This window comes from Dendroctonus ponderosae, unplaced genomic scaffold (genome assembly GCF_020466585.1).
Source record: "Dendroctonus ponderosae isolate FM_Combo_2020 unplaced genomic scaffold, Dpon_F_20191213v2 Dpon_F_20191213_7, whole genome shotgun sequence".
Classification (NCBI taxonomy): Eukaryota; Metazoa; Arthropoda; class Insecta; order Coleoptera; family Curculionidae; genus Dendroctonus; species Dendroctonus ponderosae.
In genome coordinates, this window is record NW_026018916.1 from 3527734 (window position 1) to 3552534 (window position 24801).

Genomic DNA, 24801 nt, shown 5'->3' on the forward strand with positions numbered 1-24801 from the left:
GTTGAGGGTTCAAGGATTCTCCAAGTTTCTTTTAGGAAAACATGGTGTTGAAACGAAAAGTGTTGAAACGACTTATCTACTTTTCACAGCTTTTGTCCGGAAGCTTGTTGGTGCTGGACAAAATGCAGCAAAATCTCCTCTTAAATCACCGCCTTATTTAATCTGAATAAAAAATAGTGTTGCGCGGGTTTTTAAGGTAGGCATGGGTAACTCAGCCAATTTTCAGGAGTTGGCACTGCGCCAACCCATCTCACCGGCACAGTAACTCACAGGTGCGCTGCAGTCACCCATTTGGTAAAATGTTGCTCCTAAAAATTTGGTAACCTATTTTGTTAGGTGTTAAAATGCCATCCCCAAGTCTCGTAAAGCTGTAATCCACCCTTGCGTTAACGGAAAAGTCAGAAAGGAAAAATACTCTTCACGTACAGAGTTGAGCGATGCGTTCAGTAAAGAAGAGTGCGCTCTAAATGTCGTCAAAATTTCTTGAAACTTTTAAAAATTCATTCAAATCACATGAACTCCTGAATTTAGTGCACTTTGTAAATGCTGATTTGAATGTGAACGCTTTTGCGCAATTGCATACTGTTGTAAAGCCAGTAGAAACCTGAAAGATTGATATTCTGTTGAAGACTTTTTTCAATAATTTTTTTGGCGTAAACTTGAACCGAAATGTCTGATATTCAAATTTCGTGTGACTGTTTGCGACAAATCCACGCAGAATTTACTCACGCAAGTTGTTATAACGGAATCGAATTACCAATTCTCTATCCAATGATATAAAAATGAACTCTGGGGTTCAAATGTTCTTGAGCACCGTCAAGAAATGCGGCGTTATGTTTCAGTCGATTTCGCAATTTAAAAAAAAACAAGCAGAACTAAAACTCTTAAGTTTTTTGTAGGAAAAACATTAAACTGGAACCTATATTTGCATATCTCAATCGGTTCTTTGGAGATAAGCTTCAGATGAGCTTCATGTAAAAACACAAAGGCGCCCAAAATATTCTCAAAGTTTAAAAAGTTCTTGTGAAGGAATCAATGGTTTAATCGGAACCAGACCACACTATCTGTAAGCCGATGCTTCTTGTATTGAATTATGGAACCCAAATTTCTATATATGAGGCGGTTCTTGAGGGAAAAGCTACACATGAGCATGATATAAAAATGTGAAGCAGCTCAAAATATTCCCAAAGTTTACAAATTAAGTACGAAAGAACCAATAGCCCAGTCGATACCAAATCCACCCTACGAGTCGGTTGATGAATAAGGTACTGAAAGTTATACACTACAATGAATCCATGAAAGTTGTTGTCTGAAAACCAAACTCAGTTCAAGCTGAGCTCAGGCTAGATTAGAGGTAATTCTTACCAGCTTTCTGCAAGCTGGCGCTCCATCCTCAATTTTCTACAGAGTTCTATAGAAAACGCTCCAAGCGCCGATCTATTGCTAACTTCATTTTAAATTAGAGACATGTATATTTGCCTAAATTTCACTCAGCTGCAGTGATTAATGCACAACGCCAAACCTAAAATTAATAACCGAATAAAAAATATTACAGCGCGAATACCAACTATTTAGTATTCTGTTGCCTTTTAGTAATCAAAAGTAGTTCAATTAAGTTGCATGATTTTTTTTTGTGAAGTTCTCATGCACCGTTTCTAATTTTTCAGGTAAATAAAGACCTTCAACAGAGAATCAACGATGTTGAAAAACAGTAAAAAATATATTTTATTAACAAATACGTAATTCTACGGTAGTACACGATTATAAAACTTAACTAGGCACGGAAAATGAAACCGAATGCAAAAACAATTTACAAATACGTGACTTTGGATCAGAAAGTGAATGGTAATGATGATGGTCATGCGGCATGTTTAAAGCATAATCGAATACTGGCACATTAAACGTTTGGGTTTCAAGCAAAATTCCGTTTCATCTGAACTGAAGAACTGTGCTGAATTGATGGTTGCTCCACTTATAAAACCGTCTGCTATTCTAAGAATATTTACAGTTGCAAATGCATAATTTTACACTGCTGAAACCACGCTTTTCTGCAGTAGGTTGGCCTGAAATAAGTTAACGGCTTAAACTAGCTTAGTTTTTTGGTTTTCCTTTGCTGGGGATCGGAATGGCGCCAGGAGGAAGATTGCTGAAATTGTGCTGGTTTCGCGGGTTATTCTGGGGGATGTTTTCCTGAAGATCGTCCTCTTGAACTGGAGGCGGAAGGGTGCTGGGCACGTCGCAGTCTTCAGTTGGAGGAACCACGCACCTACAGAAGCAAAACCCGCTAGTTCTGCAAACTTCGAAATCTTCCAGAAACTCACCTGAGAGAACGCCGATCAAACACCAACATAGCAGGACACCTTTGAAGCCTCGGGTACCCGCCTTGGCACTGCCAGTATCGGTTGCAGGATTTTCCCAAAGGAACGTTTCCATTAGGATCATCATTGCACAGAGCTGAAAAAAATCCCTTAGAAAAACTGCCCAGTAAAACCCAGCAGGAGAACATACGATGCTTCTGGCAACCGTCTACATTCTCGGGCCAATCGCAAGAATGGGTTCTTTCGTTGTAGAGAAGCCCACCAATGCACAATTGTTCAGTGGCGGTTCCGTTCCAGCAGGTCCAGTAGCGGGTGCAGGAGGTTTCATGCCCGAAAATCCCGTAAAGCCAGTCGCAGTGATCGGTTCCAATTGGAGGATCTAGAGCAGGATAATGTTCAAAGAAAGATGCTTTTGATGGTGCCTCAAACGGCTGTTCAGAAACGAGTCTCAGATGAGCAGCCAAAATAAAGAACCGTGCAAAATATTTCCAAAGTTCAAAAATTAGGGCTGAAAGCTATTGCAGATTTAATATTACCAAATTTACACCACGAATAAACCGAAGCTTTCCCTATCGACTACTAGTGTCCATAGTCTGATTTTTTGAATGATTGACTGTTCAGAAATGTTGTGAATAAGATGGCGCAAAAATTAAAAATCCTCCAAAATTATTCCAAACTTTAACAATTGTTTTTACCGGAACGGGGCAATGAAATGAAGTGAAACTTATACCAGATATGACACGAAGTTTTTCGTATCGACTACTCGTATCCACATTCGAATGTCCTGATCCTTCCTAAAATACCTGCTCTGAGGCGAGTTTTAGATGAGCAGCGTACCAAAATAAAAAATGCTGTAAAACATTCCGAAGTTTAAAAAATAATTATGCAGGCAACAGCAAATCAAATCCTTCCAAATTAACGACGCAAATAAACCGAAGCTTCTTCTTCCGACTTTGCTGGTGCCAAATTCTGAGTCTTTAAATGGCCATTCAAATACTAGGTTGAGAAGTGTAGGATACAAAAATAAAAAACCGCCCAAATTCTTCCCAAATTTCAAGTACAATTTTTGAAAGAACGAGTACAAGAAATGCCAACAAAATCATAGCAGAAGTTATGTGAAGCTTTCCCCATTAAGTGCTGGTATCCACATTCTCATGCCACTAACATCTATTAAGAAACGAGCTTCAGATGCACGGCAAGCCAAATTAAAAAACTACCCACAATTTTACCAAAATTTAAAAATTAACTACGCGGGCAGCCACCACTCCAATCTTACTAAATTTGCGACAAAAAATAAACCGAATCTTCCTCTTTCGGCCACTATTGTCCATATTCTGAGGCTCTAAATGAGTATTCAGAAACTAGCTCGAGAGGTGCACGATGCAAAAATGAAATACCTCCCAAAATCTTCCTAAATTTCCAGAATAATTCCTGAAGAAACAAGCAGTTGATAGAGGAAAATTTTCATACAAGTTACGCGATGCTTCCGCTATCGATTACGTTTAGACATTCTGAAATGAGCTTCAGATGCGCAGCATGTCGATGTCTCTAATGGCGGTTTATAAACCATCTTCAGAAGATCACAATGCAAAAATGAAAAACTTCATAAGATATTATCAAAGTTCAAAAATTTACTATGATTAAACAACCGAGTAGCAAAAACGTTATAAATAACACAATTTTTTTCGAATAGTCAAAGGCATTTGACTCGGTATCGCAAACAAAAATACCTACAATTATTGTCTCAAAAACATAGTCACATTCTTAGCGATGCCAGTTGGATCCAATTTCATTTACAACATACATAAACTCATGAAATAAATTAAAGAAAGCAGGTGGTTTTCCATAATATATGCAGATGATACAGCCGTGACCTCTTCGGTTATAACTTAAAAGTGAAATGGAAAAAATATATAAAATTCACTTACTGGCCTGTTGTTTGCCGTCGCAATAATTGGATCTCCATGGATAGTCGCATCCTTCAGTAACTCCGCGATTTTTGCCTGCAAACACCAAACCGTTGGGACAGTCGTAGAGCTCTGGCTGTCCGTTTACACATTCCCAGTATCTGAGGTAAAAAAATGAGTTTTTGCAAATTCAAAAATCCTCACCCTTACCTGTCGCAGTAGGTGATATCTGAAATTACTCTAGCTTTGATTTGGCAGGGATCGTCTTGGTTTCCCTTCAACTGCTGACAGTTTACAAGACCTGGAAGAATTTATAAGTTATTTATAAAATTAGCTGACTTTTCAAGCAAAGAAATGACATAAAAAAGTGGTCAGATGGTGTCTTTACTTTTAAGCGTTTCTTTAGACCTTTAAGCTTCGGTAGACTCTTTAATTGGGCAATGAAGAATATCACCTTAGATTCTTATGAAGGTACGGAAGGGACATACGGAGGAGGACATTGCTCGTGCGAAAGTTTAAGATTTATATTTAAATTCCGGTTGTAATCTACAAATTTCCAGCTCAAATGCTCAGTTTTCGATATAAAGTGAAATTCTTGGTCTCTAAAGCGCTAATTTTATGCGTTTCAAATGAAACCCGAACGTTTAAGGCTGGAATTATGTAGGAAAGTGGGAGTGTTTACCTCAAAGTTGAAATATTCAGTTCAAAAACAAAATCATAAAAATGAAGTTAAAAATTTGCATTTAGCAAAGTCGGAAATTGGAAGATCGCAAAAGTTTGAATCAAATAAATCTTCAATTTCAACGAATTCCGAAAGTTTTGTTCAAATGGCATCAAACGACTAAATGTAGATTCAAATTTGAATCTCGATTTCGTTCCATTCATTCTTGTATTCGTGATCATTTTTTTGGCCGCTGAGGAACAATTATTTATTACCGGATTTAGTAAATGATCCTTTTACTAAAACCCCGGATTTGAATAAATTCTGCAAATCAAACAGGTAGTATGGCCTTAACCTTTCGAGTCGTCGTGATTTGGATCAACTTGAAACAGCAAAACTCTCATGGGAATTAGCAAAATGAAGAAGTGGAACCTTGAGATTCTTCAAAAACATGCTTGTAACTTGAAGACTGGTAATTAATTTTAAAACCAACTGACTTATAAATCTTTGTGTAGATGGACGTGCTGCAGTTAGTTAATTTTAGCAGAATTTCCTTCAGAAGCAATTAAAACGCGAACACACCAGTTTTAGCCTTAACATGCTTCTGCAGTTGAGCAACCATGGGAAAATCTGACTTTGTTGTTACCTAACTATACGGAAAAAAAGTGTTAACGATGTAGCCAAAATTCGCTGTCATTGAGCAACAAAAGTGACCATTGTTCGTTGCCATTCACGATGTTTGCAAGCCAGCGGGAGAATCCACACATGAGGAACGATGTCTTTGCTCTTGTACATCATCAATGCGATTTTAGAAAGTGGATCACCACACCAGTCGTAACCCTGAACTTTCGCCTATTTGATGGATTTATTCTCAATAAACGAAAATTACGAGCATCATAAAATCAACAGGTTCCTTTCAGTAATTGATTTTTATCAAAAATTGATTGAATCCAATTGCAAGCTGGTCCTGTTTTGGTTCATCGTCGAACTTTTGCTCATTCAGTTGATTCTTTTTCAGTTCGTTCTGCTGCATTTAACGTGAAATATTGAATGCTTCGAGAACCAACCACTTGGTAGGTTTCACAGGAAGCTGACTAAAGTATGGGTTTTGCGGTCAATTTGCTGCATTTATCTGCAAGTGGAGTCAAAGTTGAAAGTGAGAGCCCAATTATATAACCAGCAACCAGACAAGAGCACGAAAATGGAAATTTGCTGCTACAGGGCGATGCCCAGAAGTTTACATTTAGTCTTAGTCTCAACTAAAACACTCTCTCTTCGCGTCTGGTCCACGTAGAGCCCATCCGCATTGCCAGTGCGTATAATTCGGCCATTAACGAATTCTTACATAAAGATTGCATAATTATGCATTATCGACAAACCATTAAACCGGGCAGCATCTTGAAGAGAAATAAAACGATCTTTAGCTGTGCATGCACTTTCTCTGCCGCACTTTCTACTCACTACTTGTGCTTGAAACGACTTGGGATGGTCTAGTTTTTGAGATTGGATCGAATAGAAGCAATTGTTTGAAACAGTTGGCGTTCTTCTCTCATTTCTGTTGTTCTAATTGCAAATGCATGCCAGTCCCTTTTAATATAAGCAATTAGAACTTTCAGTGCATTGGTGTATGTTGCATAAGATCCAACCAACTACCGACTTGGGTAGACAATTTAGGTTGAATTAGACTTGTTGATTTGTCTAAGACCAGCTCCTTTCTTGACTCATTCAACTCGTTGATCAACTCAACGATTTACATATCTATTTATATAACTTGAGCCCATCCTTCTCGTCTTTCACACACACACACACACACATCCATCATTGTGTTATATGATAATGTGCGCTTATACAACCGTTTGCTTTGCAAGAAGCAATAAAATGGCTGTTTTCACACACTTTCGATTTTTCACATATAATTGCTAATAACAAGAACAGCAAACGATAGAAATTGGTTTTGGGAAAATTAGCATTCGCATTTCGAGCAAATCGTCCACTTTCTACGCGAAATGTTGACGGAATTATGAACACATTATAAGAAGCTGATGGATTTTGAGAAGCGCTTTAGCGAGCTGAATGATTCTTTTTTTGCATTTTCAATGTTTCAGTCAACTGTTCGTATTGATTTCAAATGGTTTTCTTAAGCTGAACTGCTCAACAGAATTAACGTTACCCAGCCAAATTTTCCCTAACTTTAGAACTGGCTAAATTCTGATTCTTTGAACCGAAAAGTTTGTTTGTTTGAAGCGTTATTGAGCCCATTTATTTTTTTGATTGTCAGTGTGGTGGTAAAAATTAAGAACCGCAGATAAAAGATAAATTTTCTACAGTGCGGCAATGCCAAAATGCTAAATTTTGCAAAGTTCGGCATGCTCTTAGCTGAACAGAAATTGCGATAACTTTTCTGCTCTTGGACCAATTTGGAGCTCATCGTATAGCTTAAACTTTATAGAAATTTTGAGGCAAATATCGATATAAAAAAAGTTAAATCCCCCGAAATCTGTAATTCTGGAAGATTTTCAACGAAGCGAAGTTTACTTTCACAAATTTTGCTCATTCATGCAATCCACTGTATTAATTTTTCCAGTCAAATCGACTGTGAGCTAAAAAAGGATCACTACAAGACCAAAAACTTAATTTAACTTCTGCGAGAAGAACGTAAGAAGTTTTAGTATAAGTAAGATATTTAGTATATTAAGTAAGAAGTTAACGTGTTTTCTAGGAGTGTGTAAATTTCACAGTGCTCCTTGCTTGAGTTTGGGAATCAGAAATTAAAATTAAAATTAAAAAAATCAGTTATTTAAGAGGTAGATGCATACATTTTTAGAAAAATTTTAAACCAACATTTAGAAAGATCCCAAAAATCCACATTTGTTGCTATTTAAATGAACTTTTCCAGTTTTTTAGATCTTAATGTTTGCTATGGAGCATGTAAATTTCAAGTTACCACTCGCGCATCATTGGGAGTTATAAATTTTTTAGCTGAGAGGACAGTTGCGTGAACACGAAAGATTTTAGATACAACATTTACAAAGATGTAAAAAATTATGACCTGCTGGGATGTTATCCAAATTTTCAGAGTTTCTAGGCGCAAATGTTCGTTACAGAGTGTGATAATTTCACGTCGCTACTTCAGCTAGATCAGCAAATAAATTTTTTTTCTGAGAGGCCGAAGTTGAGTAAATTCGAAAAATTTTCAACCGACATTTGGAAAAAACGCAAAAATTAGCATCTCATGCTATTTAAACGAAACTTTTGTAGGTTTTCGATACGCATATGCTTTCTGTACAGTGTGCAACTTTCAAGTTGCTACTCGCTTTCGATCGTGAGTTAGTTATTTTTCACTGAGAGGCCGAAGTTGCGAGAATGTGAAAAACTTTAGAACAACATTTGGAAAGATCGTAAAAATCAGCATCCGATGCGATTTAAATGACATTTTCGCAGTTTTTATATAGAAATGTTTTCTATGGAGTGGGTAAATTAATTTCAAGTGGCTACTAGTTCTCAGTCGCGAGTTAGACATTTTTATCTGATAGACTGCACTTGCGTAAAATCGAAAAATTTTAGACCAACATTTAGAAATGTCCACAAAATCAGTACCTGCTGGGATATTAATAAATGTTTTACACTTTCAAAACCAAGCATTTTCTAGGGAGTGTGAGTTTCACGCGCTAATCATTGGGAGTTAGAAATTTTCATCTCTGAGGCCGCAGGTGCGTGAAAACATGAATTTTTAGACCATCATTTGGAAAGATTGCAAAATCAGCATCTGATTTAAATAAAACTTTCAGAGGTTTTGAGAGAGAAGACAAGTCGATTTATTTTTAAATAAAATAATATTAACATATTTGCACAACAAAGCCGCTAACTGTATTTAAAAAAATCAATTAATAGGCCAACAACGATGTCTTTATGTACGGAGCAATGAAGTCTTTATGTACGTGATTTGGATAACAATGTGCATTCTAACAGTGTATTTACCGAACTCATGTAGATACAAATGGGGCAACGAATGCAATTTGGAAGGCTTAGAAAAAACTGCTTGGACTATGCAAACGTGATTTGGAGAGTGTAACATTCACATCTTTTCAGCCAGCAGGCTGTGGGAAATGGGTTAATAAAGACTCAGAGATTGATCAAAGTGCATTTGAGTACAAAATGCTTAAAACTGCCAGTTTCTCAAAATTTGCATTGTTTCAGTTAACGAATGAAGACAATATAAAATCGTAAAACTTGTCCAGTTTCATTTCATACATCGCATTCGTTTCCCAAAACTCAAAATGTGAGAACAACACTGTAAACTAAAGAAGAATTTCAAGGTTTCCAAATACATTTTCTACAATTATCTTTAGCAGATTTATTGCGGTAATTCGACCGCAATACCAGTAATCTGCAACAAACCATGCATGCATACCAGCCACCATCTAAATAGCAACAATTAGTTTTGCTAATCCAGCGGTTGACTACCGGCAATGCAAAAAACGACCATTACCCTAATTAAACGCGACTTTTACGGATAAGCGACCAATGCAACGGTACCCATATGGGTACCAGGAGATTTAGAAAAGTCGCTGATTAGGTAATCCCGCCGGGTACCGTGTGCTGCTGATCAAGATAGAAACCAATGAGTGCTTAGGGGTTTCTAATAATAGTTTTGCCATAAAAAGCTCAACATACAGGCAACACAGTTTCTTTTTTGGTAATAAGTACTTACCAAAAAATGCCATTAAGGCAACTCCACCAATAGCACGCCTCATTATGTTTCAGTGTCACCCGGTATACACGGTAGCAACTGTTTGGACACCCGGTTCAGTAGGAACTGAAGCAATATCGAAACGAATTTGTCTTTTTCTCCGCAACTATCCTCGATGGGTTCTTGCCTTCTTGGTATGAAAGTGGTGAAGAGAAGTGTTCTGCCACCACCACCCAAATACCCGGTCTGATCGAAAAGTGCTTGATAACGCTCCTTCAAAGCTGACCAGCATCGACTAGACGAACTGCAGTAGTAAAATAGAGCTTTGCTTTATATTCTTCAAATTAGTTACTTTGAATTGTCCGAGCAATTGAGTAATTCGAAAAATTCCTGTGTATTTGTTTTCATTACTTTTCTGTCGTCCTTTGCACCTGCGTGTCTTTGAATACTAATTATTAATTGTTTGGTGTTTTGCAATAAATTAATTAACCTTTGTTTTTATGGAGAATAGTCGAGAAATTCCTCAGTGGTTAAATCTTCTAGGAAAAATTCCTGTCGGTGTTGAGTAACAACGGAAAACGTCATTAAGTATTGTGGTGGGGTTTTTGGAAAAAATGCAAATAAATTCACGGGGAGCTCTATGGATGAAAATCCCATTGAAAACGGTTTTGCTTACAGCTTCTTATGGGAAGTAAAAGCATGGATTTTCATACCAAAATTTGTTAATTTTAACATCAATATTTACCAAGCTGGCAGGGCTGAGGGTTCTGCGAATTTTTTATTAAACGCCGTAAAACGTTAGAGTCAACTCTTTGTTAAAGATGATGCAAATTTCAGCTTCATATGTGTTTTTGTTGGGAAGATGGGGATTTTTAAAGGAGAGAGCGCAGTTTAATGAAAACTGCCATTTTGACACAGATTTTTACTAAACTGGCAAAAATCACGATTGAGGGCAAATTTTATAAAACTTTCAGCATCTTTCGGCTCAATTGTTCGCCAAAGATGGTTAAAATTTCAGGTGGCTGCTTTTTTCAGTTCGGAAGATACGAATTTTTACAATGGAGAGCACAGTTGAAGTTGAAATTGAAATTGCCATTTTGACACCGATTTTTACTAAACGGACAAAAATCGGAATTAGTGGAAATTTTGATGAAACTTTCGGAATCTTTAGAGACAACCATTTTCGAAAGATTGTAAAAATTGCAAATATCCACATGTTTTAGTATGGAAGATACAAATTTTTAAAAGCGAACTCGCAGTTTAGTAGCAGCAATCGTTATCAGGCCGATAATTTGGACACCCACATTTACCAGGCTCAAAAAATTGCCAGCGATTTGCATAAAACTTGTACCACCTTTAGAGCCAAGTATCGTCTAAATACGCTGAAAATGTTAAATTCCTACTGGCCTTAGTATGAAATATGGGAATTTTTAAAGTGGGGTTGGGTGCAGTTGGGTAAATACAGTAATTTTGAGACCGATATTTGCCAAGCCGGTAGAAGTTTGAATTTTGAGTAATTTACATAAAACGTTTAGCATCTATAAAATCAAATGTCTTCTGAATCTGGTGAAAATTTCAAAAGCGGAGTCTGGGTTAAAAACATCTATTTTATGACCAAAATTTTTGCTAAATCCTCCATACTTATCAAGAAGCTTGAAAGTGAAAGTAAATGCGGGGGATTTTTATTAAAAACTATATTTATCCCTTACGTGTTTTACGCTCGAATTCCGAGTTTAAATATGCATTTTCGTGAAGTTTCTTAATGCGAAAAACCCCGATTATTTTTTATGCAGCCAATGCTAAGTTAATGGCCATAATCGCTAAGTTTCTTAATCTAATAATGCTTAATTATGATAATTGTTATGAGTTTATTTAGTTGGTTTAGAACAATGCGGGACCTCGTTTTCATTCTCAGGGTGCAATGAAATGGCAATGGCCTTTAATGCTTTGCAAATTTTTGAGAATCTGGGTCAACTGTTTTTTCATTCATTTTTTTTTCTGATTTGTTGACTTTTTATGATTTACTTGATTTATTCACTGTTTTGTTGATAACTTTCTTATTCTCAACATTTGTCTTTTTCAGCTTTTTCTGGCAGCAGCTTGTTTCGTATTTGCGTAATTCCTGATCCAGATAATTGACTGGTTTTTTAACCATCTTCGTGCAACTCAGGTATTAAAATGTTCTGCCCATGTTTTATGCAAGAAAATGTAAATTCCATTCCAGAATCAAACAAAGAATTACTATTTTTTTTATCAGTGATTGAATTATTCAGCTGGCGTTTAAGCCTTGAATATTTCGCGAATATGTTAACGTCCGCGATTATTACGAAAAAAAAAATTGTCGCTCCGCCATTATTTAAACAACAAATTGTTGCAGCGCATTCACAGTTAATTGTTTAGTGCAATTTTGAGTCAATGTTTCGAAAGGAAAATTTTCAAAAAACTTGGAAAAATTGCGCATCTTAAAACAAAAATTTTCCTTTTATGCAGTTCAGCCTTTAAAAGATCGAAGTCGTTTTCGCCCTTTGCAATCCTCCCTTTGGATTGCATGTTGCCACGTTGATCTTAAAATCTTTAAGGGGACCTTTTGGATCAGAGAAGCTACCTGTTGCTTTCAGTGTGAACATTCTTTAAACCATAATTGCCTTAATTTATTTATTACAATTCTTTGATTATTAGCTGTTTTGAATTTAGATTTAATTTCATTTTATTCCTTCTGAATTTCCGCACAGAAAAATATGTAAAACGTCTAATTGGATGCACAGAATTGTCGTAAAACTGCTGTTTTGAGTATTTTGAGAGAAGATTGTTGAAGTAATTGTTCTTCAAGGTTTCTACGTGCGTTTATTTGAAATGGACGGATAACCAGCATTCATAAATCGTCCTAAGCAATAACCATATGCAAATGATGACTTCCGTTGGATAACGATCGCGTCCTGATCGGACAAAAATGGACCTAAAGTCCCGTAAAGAGGATCGAGGACAGATCCTGATGCGGCAACAATGCTTCCTGTCCCAATCGACCCAACGTTCCGGAGATACGAATCGGCAGCAGCATCAGAATTGGATCCATCTCTCATCAGTTCTATCCAATCACCATCACTATAGCAGTGAGTTTTTCCGTCTAGCATTGATCGTGTTGTCTCGTAAAAACTGCGTGCCGAGTAGCTAAAACTTAATCGTTCCTGTTCCCCAAGCTAAATTGGTGACATTAGAAATAATCGTTCGAAAGGTCGCGGGCATGTTTATTTTGCACATCAGTCGCTAGACATCTGTCCAGGACAGTTTTTTTCCTCGCGGACAAAGTGGGGGAGTGAATCGCGAGTTTAGTGAGGAAATTGAACGGAATTGCCCGGTTGTTGCTGCTCTGATCAGGTAACTCTCAAATCGAATTAGGAGATTTTTTTCCGGAAAAATGACGTTTTATGAATGAAAAATCAGCTAAAAGTCATTTTTGCGCCAACAAAAAAATTACTCAATGAGGATTTTTTAAAACTTGCAGCAAATTGATTGGAAATTGGAAAGACTGACTGAAAATGGCCGAAGTGGCAGGAACCGAAACCCAACTAGAGGAAAAAGTCGCGATCCCAAGCGCCCAAGTCCAGCAACAAAGTACAGGTAAGACCCCAAAAGGTCCCCCTTTTTATTCAACCAGCCGGCAATGCAACCAACCTAGTAACCTATTTATTGCTAATAATCACCAGCACCTTGAGAGGTGATATTTTTTAAATAAATTAGTGATAAGATTATTGTGATATGACTTAAACATGCGCGCCTATTTAAAATGTTGTCACTTGTCTCAGCCCACATTTATTAGCGTGTTTACCTGTTTAAATACTGTTTTTTCCTTATACATATTGAACATGATAAATCTATTTTTAGGAATTATTACACACTTATATAATGCGGTTTGATACTTGAATAGGTATTCAATCAGAGATAAAAGCATTGGAAAATATGTCAATCAAAGCTACCTGATTGATTGAGTTTCACCGTCAATTTCCAGGGATGGATAGCTTTTGAGGAAGAAAATGGTGCAGACAGTCTGGTCCCTTTCTGAGGCTTAAAAGCGCGCCCAAAATGAGCAGCGTTTCCATGGAAATGCGGTTTGTTTATACGGCTTGCCAATTCAACTGGCAAAAGGACTAGATTGATTGCACCAAAAAAACTTGCTCTCGCTCAACTGAACAATTATTTGTTAACCGTTTAATTTAGAAGATAATTTGCATGTGATGATGGCAATATTGTTATGACTCAATTCCATGACATCATTTGTTTAAATGTAGCACTATTTCGGTTGCAGAAATTCAGCTCCTGCAAAAATCTACGATCATTATTGATAATTGTTAGACACAGTTGAAATGGCAATTAACCTTAATGGTTTATTGGACTAATGGGAAAATTGCCAAACCCACGTGCATCGGAACTCTATCAAGCTGCAAAAAGGTGTTTTTTTTTCTTTAATATTGATATACAGACAAAGACTTGTTGATTGGCTTCCAAACGAACCGTCTGCGGTCTACAAAAGACGTTCTAAGTCTAATTCTAATTCGATTGTGAGCTACTTTTGATTTTTGGCAGGTAAATCGTTGTTTTCACACCAGCTCCATTCACAATATCGCTGAGTCACTGGTCCAATTTTAGGTGTTTGAATATAGGCCAAAAGTTCGTTTTATTTCCTATATGGGAAATGGCGTGTCATTGATCACTCCTTATGTTCAAAACGTTGAGATCATCAAGACAGTGAGCCGGCCCATTAAAAAGTGATGATCAAAGACGCTCCCCTACATCATTATCGAATTTAGTCTAAGTACTACATCAAACCTACGATTGTTTCATAGAGGTTTTCGACATTAATTTGGCCACACCTACATCATAGACGAACGGCTACTTACTTAAATTGGTTAGACCTATTTCGGGCTTCCAATTTTCAAAGTATGGCAACCCAATAAAAGCAAAAGGGCTCCTGGTGTTGAAAAGAACCAGCTGCTTTTGAGACCGAATATTGCTTTATTTTTTTAAGTATTTAAATCCCTATTAGCGGATTTGAATTGAGTGTATTAGGTTAAAACTTACTTAAGTTTTTAAGGTGTTTTCCCCAGTTTTCACCGTAACATATCGTCGACTAAATTTATCTTAAATCCGCGATAGGCAATACCGCCTAAAGAAACGGCGCTGCTATTTACATAAGCTGATGGGCCTAAAGCAGGCGAATGCCATTCGATTTGGGGACTATTTATGGATAAATAATAAAACCCTGATTGGCTGGGCACGCATATGGCCCTAAAACTAGGCCCTGCACAATTGGGTGGCCTCAATACAAGCTGTTCAAGTAAATTTTCAGTATTTAAATCGTATGCTTTCAACCGGCTCAAGTATTTAAACAACTGCTACAAGTTTTCTCGTTTGCCTTAGTTGGTAAGAGCAAAGAACGATTGAGGAAACTTAGGAACAACTCACTTCCAGCGTCAATTTTCGATCAGTTTTACCAATTCCTCTTTTGTGAAAGTACATGCTTGGGTTTCCTTGGGTTCGTTCTTGTTAGATGGTTTTAGCTGGCAAAAGCCACCACTTTAAAAGGGCAGACTTCTGCATGGGGGATTTTCAAGATAAATCCAGTTGCTCTGGGTGTCTTCAACTGAGTTAACTGGCAAACATCCTTTGCAGCCTAAACCCAGTTGTTCCTTTTGGTTATGGACTCGCAACGTTATACAAGACAACTTAAATATTCTGCGTCCGTAACCAGACCGAACAAGCTGACGCAAACTAGCGTGATTCAAGCTTCTACAGATGCTTCCAATTGACGCAACTCTAAAGGTCCCGTTTTCTACCAAACATGTGTGATTGAAAATGAAAATGTCTCAAAATTTGTTTTATGCCGCTTTTATCAACGTTTCAGCCTCAAACGTTCACATTTTGTGAAAATGTTTCCGCTTGACGCAATTCTAAAACTCGCGTTTCTACAAAAAATGTGTTATTGAAAATACACATGTTTCAAAATTCGTTTTGTGCCGCTTTAGCCAACATTTCAACCTCGAACGATTAAATTGTTTTGGGGAGCTCCTTTCACTTTGGCCGCCCGAGTTTTAACAGCTGCATTTAATAATCTCGTCTTCCTGCTAGTTTCATTTGAAGAAAACGTCCCAAATTTGGTCACTCTGTTGGCGACCATCCTGTATATTCCCGTTGGAATATCGATCCCTGGTAGAGGGCACTAGAGTGGAAACGATAGAGCTTTTCCGACCGTCTGTAGTTTTTCAGTCGATTTTCCGCTCACCTTCGTGACTCTAGTGTTTGTAACCCGAGGTAACAGGTAACCAAATCAGTAGTTACAACGTTTCGTTTTCCATTGTGTTTGGTCACTTTTTTGGTAATTAGAGCTTTTATCAGTAGTTTGATTTTGTGAAATTTGTAGCTGATTTTGAGGAAAGTTGTTCGAGTGCATCTCGAGAATGGGAAAAGTCACACCGTTCAGTTACCGGATGGCTTTCTTCAAATTTGAAGACCCGAAATTGGATGTTTTGTTCGGGATTTTGAAGGGGATCCAATATCCCCGAAGTAATATGTTAAAAAATAGTCAAAAGTATTGATTTGCTCAAGAAAAGCTCTCGATTTGTTATTTTATAAAAGGCGCATTTAGACAAACTTTTTATTCTTTTTAAACATTTTAGATTTCGAACTCAAAAAGCTTCACATGGAGAACGTCCACGCCATTCAGTTTCTGGATGACTTTCTTCAAATTTTAAGACCCAAAACTGGGTGTTTTCTCGGTACCAAAAGCATTAATTTGTTCAAGATAAGCTATCGATTTTTTGTGTAAAAGGAGCATTTAGACAAACTTTTTATCATTTCGAAACATTTTAGATTTCGAACTCAAAGAGCGAAGTCGTAAAACTGAGAGTTTTCTACGAGACCCAGTTAACTACAAAACTCCCTTTCGCCTCACAAAGTTTCGAACACAAATACGGAAAATGTGTCTTTCCGATATTTTTCTTCCTAACTTTGTCTAACTTTTACAAACCACTCTTTAACTTGACCATTCAAATTTGTTCCCTTATTCTCAGTCTTACTACAACTATAGCAATTTCCGTGTATTTCGCTTTCTTTGTGTGTTTTCCACCAAGTTCGTCTAATAAACACTTTATTTTCCAAACTGGCACACTTTATTGGGCATTTGTTTTGGCCTGCGGGCTCAGTAAATCTTCAAATTTAACTAGATTGGACGTGCGGGATAAATAAAGCTAATTTGCGTTTATTTGCTGAAAGAAACCGCCCAATTTATGTGGGCTCCGGAAGAGTTAAAAGCCCATTAAACATCAGTTATGATTTATTTATCAAATGTAATTTTTAAAATGCTCAATTTGGCTAAAGATGAAGATACTAATCTTAATGAAGCAATTTCATTACTTACCGGTCTAATTTTGGAAGAAACTAGTCGACTATTGATCATAAGACTAGGAATTATTTCCGTAAAAAATTTCGGGGATTTCCTGCTTTCTTGGCTTGGCTAATAATTTTTTTAAATCGCTGTTGTTCCTAGTCCAGGAACACTTCAAGGAAATTGAGCGCTCGACTAATTTTTCCAGGAAATCGTTACGTTTACAGGCCTCATAATGTCCAACTGGGTCAGTAATGTCCATAAAGAACAACTGGCCTTTTATTTGCCTCCTCTACCGAATCAATATTTGCGTAGAATCCTGCTACTAATTCATAATGGGCTAAAATTAGAACACTAGGTGTGTACCTGAAGGGAAATTGATTTTCCTTTTTAGAAAATTCATGGGTTTCCTGCAAAGGTTAATGAATTGTAGTAGAATTTTTTATTCAAAGATCCAAACTAGATAATTCTTGTCGTTTTTGGCACCTCGTTATCGGAAACAACTTGACAAAAATGTATTTCACACAAAACTGGCTCATGCATGTGTCATATTGTAACTGGAAAATATTGCCGCTCTAGTTAGTTGCTCGGCACGCAACTACAGTCGCAAATATGTCTAAAAGGGATTAATTAAATGAAAATCCCCATACTTACAAAGCATATTCATAAAGCCCTTAACGTGAAACCAGTAGTTTTAATGTGTTTCTTTAGTTTTTTTTTGTAAATGCCCGCTTCAGTTCTCACCTCCTACAGCTTGGTTGTTCATTATTGTACCTTGTGGTAAAGTAACTTTAATTAGGCGGGTTGAAATTTGTCGTCACCATAGAAAGCACCTCGAGCCTCAAAGGCCGAAAGTTTGATAATAAAACCTGGTGTTTTTCCAGTCACTTTTCAATATGGCCCAACAAACTGTAACTAATGGTCCTGCAATAGATGGTAGCCATCTTAAAACAGGCCTTACCAATCCAGCGACGGTAAGATCATGACTTTATTTCGCTCTAAGCACCAGTTTGGATATTTGATCGTTTGCTTTGGTACCAATCTGTGTCGTTTGCAAGTTTGCATATATGCGCATTCGTGCCGTAGGTATTTTAAATGTGGAATATCCGAATTGGATGTAAATTGCCTTAGACGAATGGAGGCGACAGCAAACGTTATGGAAATTAGTGTCTATCAATTAATTTTCTTAAGTGTTTGAGCGCAATATCGAACGCCGATCTGAAGTAGAGTTCAAGTGGCTGTTTTCCCATATAAAAAAAGCGTTGCTTAATGCTTTATCAGCTAGTCTGCCTGGATTATCAATCACTTGGGCAGCTTTATTGTTTTCTCAGCCCCTTTTATTTTTCCATCGGTTTTTCCATATTACTACAAAAATTCCGCCCATTCTCACATTTACACCCGTTTAATCGACTTCGAATACGCAGCCACGTAACAGCCCTACATTTGTGCGATGACCTCCATCAACCTCAATACCTTCAAAGCATTAGGAGAGTCACGCAAAACAGATAAAATTACATGCCATTTAAAAGTGTACAGGGGGTTGATATTACTTTGCCTCGTCCCTTAGATCATTTATTTTAAACAATAATTGTGGAAAATGATAAATACTGAGGTTGTTTAAAAATGCGATCTTCTGAGTTTAGTCTACCAAAGCGAATAAAATGCATCGGCAGCGAGAAGTGAATATCTCTATTTCCCCAGAGACGTGTTATCAGACCTTAAAAGCCGAGCCTGGGCCGAAAATGAGCCGCGGCAAATATCTGTGATGTTTCGTCAAAATCGCGACAAAAAATGGATCGTCTGTTGGTGTTTTGACAAAAGATCAAATTAATTTGTTAATGAAGACGAAAAATGTAATATCTTTCAACCCCACAACTTTCGCCCTGTAGCACTTTTTTCAATTTTTCAAAGGACAAAGTTGATATCTGGATTGGACGGCCTGGCCTTATCCCATGGCCCCCTCATAGCCCCAACTTAAGGCTTCCTGATTCTGGAGTTATTTGAGTTATTCTCTGGAGTTATTTGAGGAATATTGTACATGAAAGCCCAAGTTGAATCTAGTAATTGGGACACTTTTTACAGTAGAAAATAATTTTTTAATGCACCCCCGCCAGACTTCCATTTATCCATAAACCGTTCAGGTATCAACGGAAATCCTTTTTCCACTTTTCGCCATTTCTCGAAATAAATAATCTAAGGGGAGTCAACTTATGAGCAAACACTCTGTACGTCTATGGAAGGATAAATTATGGAAATTCTCCCTCAGCAGCCGGGCAATTTACCCTCTGAACCAGTAGCGCAGCCCCAACCAGGCCCTTTTCTGGTACGATCCCCCTTGAATCGCTCAGACAGTCGGCAAAATTTCCAATATCGGCCCCCTATTCCTGCTGGCAGCGGGCCCCAGTCGATCAACCCATCTGGGCCTTTTCCCTCAAGCAACCAGTACATTGCGTCTAGTCCTCAGCAGGCGCGCCCTTTTGCTAGATCGCCGGTTCCCTCGCAGCCTTTTGTGCAAAGGGGGCCCCCTTTAGGACCTGGAGGAACTGGCCCGAGATTGCCCCAAGCAAATCCGGTTAGTAGTTAAAAGCCGCAAAAGGGGCTCCCCAGCTAAACACCCCGCATTTCCATTAGGGAAATTATCCTGCTCAAAATCAGCAGCCAAGGCCGGTGTTCAGGCCTCAAACTCCTTTTCCGAGATCGCCTTTGCTAGCGCAAAGGCCGCAAATCTTTCAGCAAAGTTCGGTGCCAGCTTTCCAGAGGCCCAGGCCTACGTTGGAAGACTCCCTGAATAGGTAAAGAGTAGCCAGGCAGTTCCGGGGTGAAACTTGGAAGGGTTTGCGTGATTCCAGGTCGCAAACTCTGGATTCTGCAGAGTTGGACAGTCAGAGGTATGTTGAGGGCGATCGCGTTCCTGCGGCAGATCAGAGGCCGCCCTCCGCCGCCTCGCTGGGGCGGAGCTTCAGTGTGAGCTCCTCAAATCCTACACTGGAAAGGAAACTCACAGGGAGCCAGGAAGCGATTGCGGTTTCCAGACAAAGCTCCTTGGAAAACGTCAGCACCAAGGAGGAGAATGTGCCACCCAAACCTGAGTCCCGGCCGGGGTCCAGGATGGGAAAAATCTCAGAAAGTGAGGGCAAAACTGAGGTGATTCGTGCCGCGGAAACTCGAGGTTAATATCGCCAGGTTTTCCGTTAAACTAGTGTTGGTTGCATTGTACCTAGACCTAAGTTTAAAACCCAGCTGGCAGGTTTAATCGGATTCTTCCCTAGGAGAAGTTACAAATGGAGACACCCCCAAATCCCCCAAAAGAGAATCCCCAGTTCAGGTTGTTAATAATCCTCCGCCCAAGCAGGAGGAGCCGAAGCAGGAGGAGCAGAAAAAACCCGAACTGGATTTGAATCTCAAGTCGAAGAGTACGTTGACTTTGTGCTTCCAGCATTTGCAGCTTCGCATTTGTTTTTTGTGCTTCGTTTCAGTTCATTTTTCCCCACAAAAAATGTGTGGATTTTCACTGGTAATTTTTGTTGCAGAGGGCGACAATGACAGTGGTGTAGACGAATCAACCCAAGGAAATGTAAGTTCAATCTTGAGGCGATTTGCCTGCGAATGAGACATCAATGCTTTTTTGGGGCTCAAATAGGATCAATCCTGCAATGGAGATTCGCGATCGCCAAGAAAACCCAGCAAATCCCGAACGTCTTCAACAACCCCCACCAAAGGCCGATCGCTATCCAGAGGCTCCAAAACCCCCTCCAGCCTGCAGTCGCCCGATTCAGCCGCCACCACTCCTGGATCGACTGAAAAGAAAAGTACTACCTGCAAAGTGTACATTTTTTTCAACTGGATGAAACTCCTGTGTGTTTTTTCAGAAGTTCCTATGAATAAGATCCAGGTGGGGTCGGCGCCGTCTCCTAACTTGAAAGTGGTCAAGTCCAAAATAGGGTCCCTAGACAATGCGCACTACAAGCCAGGAGGAGGCAAAGTGAAAATCGAGAGCAAGAAGTTGGACTTTAAGAAGGCGGCACCGAGAATCGAGGCTAAGAATGATAAGTACGTGCCCAAAGTTGGGGAAAAAAAGGTAAGTGGACTGGACAAACCCAGAAAGTTGTTAACATGCGTTGCCCATTAGGAGGTTCAATCGGCCAGAATCGAGCGAACCGCTCCGGCCACATCAAGAGTAAGAATGCTGTTTCCTATTATATAGACACTCACCCAAAAGTCGAATTATTCTAGTTTTCATCAGTAGTTAGGTTGGAGTTTGTGGAGCACCAAGTCCATTCAAATACATTTAAATCTCTTTTGAAACTTTCATGGGGCTTGATTAATATTTTTTTCAGGAACTCTGTTCGGCTCGAAGTGCTCAGGGCAGCACTTCTTCAAGAAAAGTAAGACGTTTACGAACAATTCATAGTGTAAAATACGCACACTCCAGTATATGTTGTCAGAAAGAGCCTTTTGAGTGCATCTGTGTAGGCCAAGTGTATTTGTTTAAAACATCACAAAGCCCTTGCTAGCCAAATGACACCGTTTGACAATGGTGCGGATAAGTTTATACATGCCAGCGCCATGTAGTTTCAAAGTGACTGATCCAACGGACCAATGACGGCGCTTCAAATAACTCGTTGCCCCTGGAAACGGAAACACTGTGCAAGTGGCATAGTTTATCCGCACCATATTCATCCTATGTTGATTTTTCTAGTTGCTAGCTGGGAGCCAAGTAAACCAGTATTGTAAACCCATCAATTTACACGTTGATTTAGAAGTTTTAACGTTGCTACTAGCACCAACATGTAGGAAAAACTTGCAGTATTTTGGAAAAAATGCCCAAGTTTGCGCTGAGTTTTATCAAATGTGTCGTTTTACAGATAATCACTCAAAAACTGGAATGGAACGCCAAATCCAAGATCGGTTCTCTGGAAAACGCCGCCCATAAGCCGAAAGGCGGCGACAAAAAAATCGAATCAGTCAAATTAAACTTCAAAGACAAGGCGGCTCCTAAAGTAGGCTCCAAAGACAACATCAAGCACCAGCCGGGAGGCGGCGATGTCAAGGTAGGTGACTTCCGGGCGAACTAAAGTTGCCTTTAACGTTTGTTTTTGTTCAAAGAACTCTGGAAAACGCACAGAGTCTAATTTGCGATCAAATTGTGTAAGTAGGCAGCTTATTATTGTTTCACTTGGGGCCTTGGCCTTTGTATATATTCACCCAGTATTCGTTACATTTTCTAGCTTTACTTCTGTACACATATAAAAAATGTGGTGTGTTGCTTACACTTTCACTGTCGCTCACTGTTGTGTCCTGTTATTAAATCACATTTTACAAAAAAAAGATTGTTAATTAAAAACGCTGAAGTAATTGCGGTTTTCCCTGAAGGAAAGTCCTGCCCAGCTATTGATCGGTAGGGCCCCAACCTGATTGCCGCCTTGTGGCGCAATTTAATTTAGCAAATTGCCAATCTATTTAATCAAACCTCCAAAGGCAGGAACGTAAATTGCAAAAATCCATCGCACGTTTTTCTGTCTTAGATTGAAAGCAAGAAAATCGAAGTGAACGTGACCAGCAAAGTGGGATCTCTGGACAATGTGAAGCACAAGCCAGCTGGAGGCGAGAAGAAAATCTTCGACGATAAGGAATATTTGAAGCAGCGCAAGTCTGATAAGTCCAGCTTGGAGCATTCTTTGTCTGGATCACAGGTAAGAATGGGGGAATATTCGATATATTTTCTCAGTTTCTGAGGTTGGGATTCAGAAACACGTCCTTGCTTGGCTGATGAGGATATTTGAAGCAACCAATCAAAGGAGATAAAATCTGAGTCAGCCAAGAAAATGACCATCTTTGCTTGACTAATTCCTTTTGAGTCACCTTGTTTTCAGTCAGAATTCTTCGTTAATCTCAAAACTCATACTTTGCCTTGTTTTTTTTAGGAAGCAGGATCTGTTTATTCATTCTATTAATTCGCAAATCACTCTTGATCGATCAGGTATTTTTGCTAGAAATTTTTGAACGTTCATGTTTAACTAGGAAATTAACTTTTGGTGTTAAAACTAACAAGTAACAAAAAAGCGGTATTTAGAGGGAACGTCGTCGCAATTGTACCAGGTTTGCATGACAGTAGTCCTAATTTGTATCGATTTCGATTTTTAAACCAGTCCACTAACTTTATTTAGGGCATAAAGGCACGCGATGTTTTTTCGATACTTTCGAAGGTTCTTCAACGTACCAAGATCAGTCTTATTTATTGGGGCAGAGACAGAAAATGGGTCAAACCATTATCAAGCTTTATCCTATGAATAAACAGCCACGTGGTTTCTTAGCAAAAATCGTTGCCAGCCCATTTTCACTAACAACTTAGCAGCCAGCGAAAAACTGAATTAACCAGCACGTTTGAAGTATACAATAATAAACTAACACATTTATTTTTTGCTGTAGCATTCGATCCATTCACAAGAATCGAGAGCACCAGTAGCAGACGAAAATCTTAATCAGGAGCACTAAATGCAGCCCAAACAATTTTTGTGATTCACTTTCGATTATCAATAATTTGCCTGTAGTTTGGCGGAACTTCCCAATCAACATTGAAGCGATGAGTCTACAGTTGCTGTAGATTCGTAGCCGAAGCTGTAGTGGGATTCTCTATATATGTAGCTAGCAAAGAAATACTAATATTTTTTAAAGCAACTGTAATTTTTGAGTAAAACGACGCAACTTTGTCACTTAGTCAGTTGGGATTGTGTCGAAATATCAGCTGTGAATCCAGTAATAATTGCTAAGTATTGTAGTAATCGATGTTAGCATAGATTTTAGCCATGTAAGACACTCAGCAATTTTCTTTGACACCCATTTCTGATGCGAATCAGGAAGCACTTTAGTAACGATAATTTTTGTAATTTTAAGTATCAGCACTGATCACTTTCGTGGAACGTTGGAGCCCAATTTTTTGGTTTGAATTGTGTAAATTTTCGAGGAGAGATGTACAGGGCCAACAAAGTGACTGACAAATTTTAAAAATTGGGTCCTATCCAGGTTTTTCCCATTTAATTAAGTTTAAGTGCACGAGACCAGGACGAAGTCAAACAGGGTTTTAGATTCCAAAAATGCCCCAGGGGCTACGCCCCTAAGCTTCGAAATGTTATTAATTTGAGCATTTTTTCACCTTCCAAGTAGTGCATGTAACATGCCATATCCTAATTTAGTTGGGTAATTGTACTTTTAACACCCTTACACAGTTTAGAAGCGTTTTGTTATGTATCTTACTAGGGTATGGAGGAAATATATAATTTATTAAATTATTTCTAGTAGTTTTGATTGGAGCACAACAACGGAAACTTGATTTGGAAGATGCGAGGGTTGGTTCAGAGGCCTTCTAATTAGGGTGTAATTGTTTTTAGTTCGGTTTGGGTTTTTCTTTTAGGAAGACTTTTTCCATTAAAAATGCGAAATTTCCAGCAGATTTTGTTATTTTTGAAAATAGTACCTTATTAATGTGGGCGGTTGAATAGTCTATTCGAGCTTCCATTATCCTCCAGAAATGTTTTGATCACAACGATTCGGCTGGTAGTAAGTACATATATCCTTTAATTTTCAGTTTTTGATGGAAAAAGGCGGAAAAAACATTTTGCTAAGACAATGGAAGTCCGAATAAACGATTCAACCGCAACTTTGCCTACTACCCTTAAACAACTCCTAGAAAATATTTTAATAAAAGCTCAATTCCTATATTAATAAACCAATATAAAGGTATTTTTAGACTGAACTTGTGTAACAACCAAACAAAATGTTTCTTTCCTATGAAAATTATTCTCGGTAGGTGCAAAAGGCCGTGCAGGCCACTGAGGATCAGTCAGGTT

At 38.4% G+C, this 24801-nt stretch overlaps 2 protein-coding genes across 9 annotated transcripts; one reads left to right on the forward strand and one right to left on the reverse strand.

Annotated features, from left to right (window-relative positions):
- Positions 1–1707: 1707 nt before the first annotated feature.
- On the reverse strand, positions 1708–9879 carry LOC109546260 (protein obstructor-E). The gene is made up of 6 exons (XM_019917157.2): positions 9598–9879; positions 4436–4526; positions 4247–4386; positions 2509–2697; positions 2322–2454; positions 1708–2266 (listed from the first exon to the last, which is right to left on the reverse strand). The coding sequence occupies exons 1-6, from the start codon at positions 9638–9640 to the stop codon at positions 2092–2094; spliced, it is 771 nt and encodes a 256-aa protein (XP_019772716.1). The 5' UTR covers positions 9641–9879; the 3' UTR covers positions 1708–2091.
- Positions 9880–12594: 2715 nt separating this feature from the next.
- On the forward strand, positions 12595–24243 carry LOC109546271 (microtubule-associated protein tau). 8 transcript variants are annotated; one of them, XM_048668590.1, is made up of 15 exons: positions 17083–17928; positions 19224–19526; positions 19586–19746; positions 19804–20123; positions 20224–20367; positions 20485–20528; positions 20595–20763; positions 20824–21032; positions 21084–21131; positions 21292–21339; positions 21820–22005; positions 22061–22102; positions 22480–22647; positions 22879–22934; positions 23384–23469. In XM_048668590.1, the coding sequence occupies exons 1-14, from the start codon at positions 17851–17853 to the stop codon at positions 22906–22908; spliced, it is 1950 nt and encodes a 649-aa protein (XP_048524547.1). In that variant the 5' UTR covers positions 17083–17850; the 3' UTR covers positions 22909–22934; positions 23384–23469. The 8 variants fall into 8 exon arrangements, with proteins under 8 accessions (XP_048524552.1, XP_048524547.1, XP_048524546.1 ...); XM_048668589.1 differs by lacking the exon at positions 22879–22934 and having other exon boundaries at positions 17378–17928; positions 23384–24243; XM_048668591.1 differs by lacking the exons at positions 21292–21339; positions 22879–22934 and having other exon boundaries at positions 17566–17928; positions 23384–24243.
- Positions 24244–24801: the final 558 nt, after the last annotated feature.